The 5,673-nt window shown below is 30.2% G+C and overlaps 1 protein-coding gene across 1 annotated transcript; it reads left to right on the top strand.

Moving 5' to 3' along the window:
- Positions 1–2,090: 2,090 nt before the first annotated feature.
- LOC131858467 (uncharacterized) lies at positions 2,091–2,759 on the top strand. The gene has a single exon (XM_059211713.1). It carries the CDS (start codon positions 2,091–2,093, stop codon positions 2,757–2,759), a length of 669 nt encoding a protein of 222 aa, XP_059067696.1.
- The last annotated feature ends 2,914 nt before the right edge of the window (positions 2,760–5,673 follow it).

Raw genomic sequence — 5,673 nt, 5'->3', positions numbered from 1 at the left:
ATATATCTAAGAATCCAGTATTACATTCTAAAACAAAACATGTTTCTATCAAACTAAATTTTCTAAGGGAAAAAGTTGAAGCAAAGGAGATAAAACTGGTTTATGTGAATACTAAAGAACAAATTGAAGATATTTTCACTAAACCTTTGCCTAAGGAGACTTTTGAATATCTCAGAGATCAGCTTGGAGTCATACCACCACCAATAGAGACTTAGACAGTTGATGATTGTCATCAACTGGCAGAATTGACAAAGAAATCTTTTTCCGGTCTTTGATGGGAAGCTACTTCTCAGGGGGAGTAGTTGGTATACTGAATTGATTGGTATTTTGTATATGAACTTGGTTTTATTGTAACTTTGACATTTGATGTCAGGGGGAGAGATATCTATGGAAAAACACATTATCTTTTAGGGAGAGATTGGTATGGAAAAACTTTGAGAAACACAAGGAAAACACATGTTGCTCCCAGGGGGAGAGATTGTTGTTTAGGATAGATTATCACTCTCTGATTTCTGGTTATAATCTTTTTGGAGATTATTGGTTTTTGGTACTTGGCATTTCTGTTTTGGCACTTTGATGGTTTTTCCATCTTGTGTTGCCATCAATGCCAAAGGAGGAGATTGTTGGTATTTTGGTATGGTTTTGTCATTGATGTCAACACCTACTAAAACACTAGCACTTTGGAGATCCAGTAACATTCACTGGCAAGCAAGTAACTATTGCACAGTTACTGGTATCTGGTACACCAGCAAGATATAATGATCACCGACACTTGGAATGATATGGAAAACACTTGGCAATGTCAAAGACATCATTTGGACATCTTGTCCCAGAGTTTTGTTCATTGGTATATTCATAGTTGCATATTTGCTGTTACCGACAAATAGGTCTAGGGTTACACCAACAGGTTTATCTTTTCCAAATCAACATGGCACGCTATGGAGATGATTAATTATTGTTGTAAATGCATTAAGCCAGCATGTTCAATCGGTTATTGCATCACATATTATATTGTTTGTAAAATATTTTTATTGTGATGTCTTGTAGAGCCAACCTACTAAAATTGGTCTTAGGTTATGGTATAAATGTAAGATCTTATTTGTAAGATCAAATGTGGAATGCGAAAAAGGATTGTGTGAAGGTATATGCGAGATTAAGCAGAGCTATACACAAAGACATCATTTGAAGGTGAAGCTAGGTTTTTGTGGAAGCATATCAACATTACATCGGTACTGAATCCAACATATGAAGATGCTATTTTGTGCAGTACATTCTTATTGGATTTAACGATCCAACTATAGTCAGTGTGACTCCCATTTTGTGATTGAGCAGTGAGCTCTAGACTGTTGGCCTTTCTACATGTGCAGACCCCATTTATGTACACTTACTATCTGTAGTAGTATTATCTGATTGTGGGTAAGGTTTCCCACTGTGGTTTTTCCCCTTACAGGGTTTCCACGTACAAATATTGGTGTTATGTGTTGTGGATGACTTTTTGTTTTACTTTCATGCATTAATCTTTACCGGTATAGCAATTAACTGTTATAACTGTCTACCGACATACTTAAATGGTTTACCAGTATTAAGCATTAAGTTGGTTAAATTGTTTTTGATTTAATTTTTTTTGACAACTGATTAACCCCCCCCCCCCCCCTCTCAGTTGTCTTCGGGACCTAACAAAAGTCATATTTGATTGGTGCAATCAATGAAGCTCTGAAAAATGCAACCATGCCTAATTAGTCTCCCCTTCTACTGTTAGCACCAACTGGAGTAGCAACATTCAACATAAGTGCATCTACAATTCATTCAAAGTTGAGAATTCCAATAAAAGATTTTACTAAACTAGGAGGAACAAGATTAACAACTTTTCAAGAAGAGATGTCTCATGTCAAATACATATTGATTGATGAAATGAGCTTCATTAGAGAGAAATTGTTCGAGAACATAGATTGTAGACTTGATCAAGCATTTCTAGAAAATGGTAATCTCAACTTTGGAGGTAAACACACAATTAAAAATTGTTATAATAAAAACGTCTTATTATAATAAATGTATATACATATTATATTTTGATATTTATATTATACGATATGGTAAATAATTTTTATCGATTATTTGTAGGTATTTCTATGATATTAGTTGGAGATCTAGATCAATTGCCTCCAGTTAAAGATAAACCAACATATGCCAACAATAGACAAGCAAAAATATTGTGGCAAGACTTCAAAACCGTGGTAACATTAGAAAAAGTATTTAGACATGATGGAGAAGATATTCAACAGAAGCAATTTCGCGAACTATTGACAAACTTGAGAGATGCACACCCTGCTATTAATGACTGGAAGTTGTTGATGTCAAGAACCAACACAAACATCATTGTACCAATGCATGAAGATTTTGACAACAATGTTTATTTGTTCTCGACAAATGATAATGTTCACAATTATAATAAGAAATTATATTCTCTGAAAGAACCTATCGCACGTAGTATTGCAACAAAAGTTGGAACTCTTAATGCACAAGAAGGAAATTCTCATGATGAGCTTGACATGGAATTGTTGATCTCTAAAAATGCAAGAGTAATGTTAACTTCTAATCAGTGGATAGAAGTAGGTCTTGTAAATGGTGCTTTAGGATATGTTCAAAATATTGCATATAAACTTGGAAGTATGTCACCAGAACCTCCAACATATGTAATGGTTAAGTTTGACAGTTACTTAGGATTACCATTTGAGGATCAAAATCCACAAATAGTTTAATTTCTATTAGTGCAACACAAAGAGGATCTACAATTCAGAAACCATCGAAATTGGCTTGGGCATTGACGATACATAAATCACAAGGTTTGACACTTACAAAAGCCACAATTGATATAGAACCAACTGAAATAATGAGAATGACATTTGTGGCTATATTTCGTGTAAAGTCTTTACAAGGACTAAGAATAATTCCACTGTTCACATATACGATCACTATGAAAAAATGAAAAAGGGAAAACAACTTGAAAAATGTAAAGCTCAAGAGAATAGACTAAAAGCTTTAGAAACAAGTTCATGTAACATATTTCCATAAATATTCGATATTTTCTATAATGAAAATTGAATTTTTTTACCTTATTTCAGTATATAGAAATATCAAATTGTTTTTATCATTCTATTTTTATTCAAATTTATTACAAGTATATGTTTATACCAATATTGATTGTTTTATAACATTGTATTGGTACACTTTGATCCATAACTTCTTATTCAAACCCACAAGTATGGTAATCATATAACATTATTGACTATACCAATAGATTGTACAAATATATCATTTCCGCATTAATTTATTTTGAATAATTCTTATGTCTAATTTTATATTTTAAATTTTGTAAAAATAATTATATTGTAACTAACTTTCTATAATTTCAAATATACATTTCATTTTGTATTTTGAATGATACTAGACTTTAATCGTATTAATTATTTTCAAATCAATTTAATTTACTCTATCATATGCATATTCAATAACACCTAACTTTAACACTAACACTAATGCTAATCTAACTCTAATTCTAATTTTCATAAGATCTATTAAAACTAAAGTTCTTTGACCATTTTGTACTCTATAAATTTTTCAAAAATGTTCTACAACATTCGAATATGTTGACATGTTGTAGGTTTGATGGAGGATAAAATAACAAAATGCATGTGGGAAGATTTACCAGAACAATTGGTGTTAATGATAATAAGAAAATTGTCTACCATACATTTCTCAAGAATGAAATTGGTCTATAAGAGGTGGAAAGACATTCTTTCTAAACTTGATTATCTGAAAACATATTTTCAGATCATTCTCCTCCAAGAAGTAATTTCTTATTGCACTTTTTTCCATTTGAGTCGAAAAGGATAAAATCATGGGTCATCGAAGGTGATGCAGATTTTTATAGAGTATCTTCAACAAAATTCCCAAAGTATTGTAAGTGCATAGAGATGGTATCCAATAATATACAGTTGCTCAAAATGGATAAAAGATTTTGATTTGAACTTCTACATATATGACAAATCAAATGCAAGTACTCCATCTTGGATATAATTTTCTTCAATAAGACATATTACAATGACTATACGTACTGATTTTATGGTTGACAAGTTAAGTATCATCCAGTAATCAACTTATAATCTTGCTTGGACAATACTACAAGAACTGTAATGGGCGAAGCTATGTTGAGATTTACGAGTCAAAATCAGATTCATGAAATCAATTGTTTGTTAAAAATTCCTACTATCCTTTGGGAAGAGTTTTTTATTTTAAAGGAAGATTTTATTGGATGAGAAATAATATAAACAATAGTGAGATTATTGAATTCAATTATGCTACATTAACTTGGACGATAATTCCATCACCGACAAATACTACTAGAAAGCACACACTAATTGCATATTTTGCCTCTGAAGAAGTACAAACAAAAGCTTATGAAATTTATTATGATGTTATGATTCACTGGAAGAGTTTTACTATGTCTTGGGAAATAGTTGGATGTGACAGTTGCATAGTGTTGGTTGACAAAGAATATCATCAAATGTGGAAATTAGAAAAGGATGATACGGAAGGTGAAGAAAGAAAGAAATGGTCTCCTTTGCACATTGACTTACCTAAAAGAATTTACATGATAACAGTAAATAATAATGGATGCATATAATACTGAAGGTTAAAAAAAACAAACCATTGAATTGGTAGAGTTTGATCCACAACTTCTTATTGAAACCAATAAGTATGGAAATTATATACAATTATTTAGCATGCTAGTAGATTGTATGAATATGGTGGCCATAATAATTTGTCCACTACATTGTATGAAAATATGAAAGCCAAAATTATTTATAAAACTTTATGTTTTTGAATGTGAATTAAAATTATATTGCAATTGAATTTCTATAATTTCAATTATACTTTTACATTTCTATTTTTATTAGATGTTTCATGTTGATTTTTATTATTTAATAAATAGAAAATGTTTTATGATTTGTTGAGAGACTTTTAAAATTTTCACAATATTTTTACTCTGTCTATTTGAGAGGTACTTTTTTTAACCTTTCTATCATATTCAAAAATTCAAGTTTAGAGGTTAGAATAAATTGGGGTTTTCTTAGTTGATAAGAATGTAAATATTCTCACCTTTATCCTATGCATGCATCAAGATTGTTGAACTTTTTTATTTTAAAAATTAGAATACACTCTCGAAATTCCATTTTATGTGTGGTTTTTGAGAGGTTGCAATTTAGAAAACAAGTCATCAATATTTTCTTCCACTTTGTTTGTTTGTTTGCTGCATATATAAACTCATATAAACGACGTTAAATAAATAATAATATGAATTTATGTAAAACAAAACATTATAGTTATTAATTGTTCAACTTATTTTCATATAAATTAACATTTTTATAAGAATATTTTGAAGACTTCAAATATAATTGGCAATATACATTTATTTCAAATAGATTCATGTAATTATTTTTGTATTCATGTTAATCACAACTCTTTTAATATAAGTGGATTTGTAAGACTATATAAAATTTTCACAAACCTATCTCTTAATGAAATTGAACCCTAATCCTACTTGTAAACAAAATTGTACCCTAACCCTAATAGCAAAGAATAAAGAAAAATAAACACTAACCGTAAACCATA

The sequence above is a fragment of the Cryptomeria japonica genome, chromosome 9, assembly GCF_030272615.1.
Source record: "Cryptomeria japonica chromosome 9, Sugi_1.0, whole genome shotgun sequence".
In the NCBI taxonomy this organism is placed as follows: Eukaryota; Viridiplantae; Streptophyta; class Pinopsida; order Cupressales; family Cupressaceae; genus Cryptomeria; species Cryptomeria japonica.
Note: the sequence above shows the minus strand (reverse complement) of the source record. Positions and strands in the feature narration are given on the sequence as shown.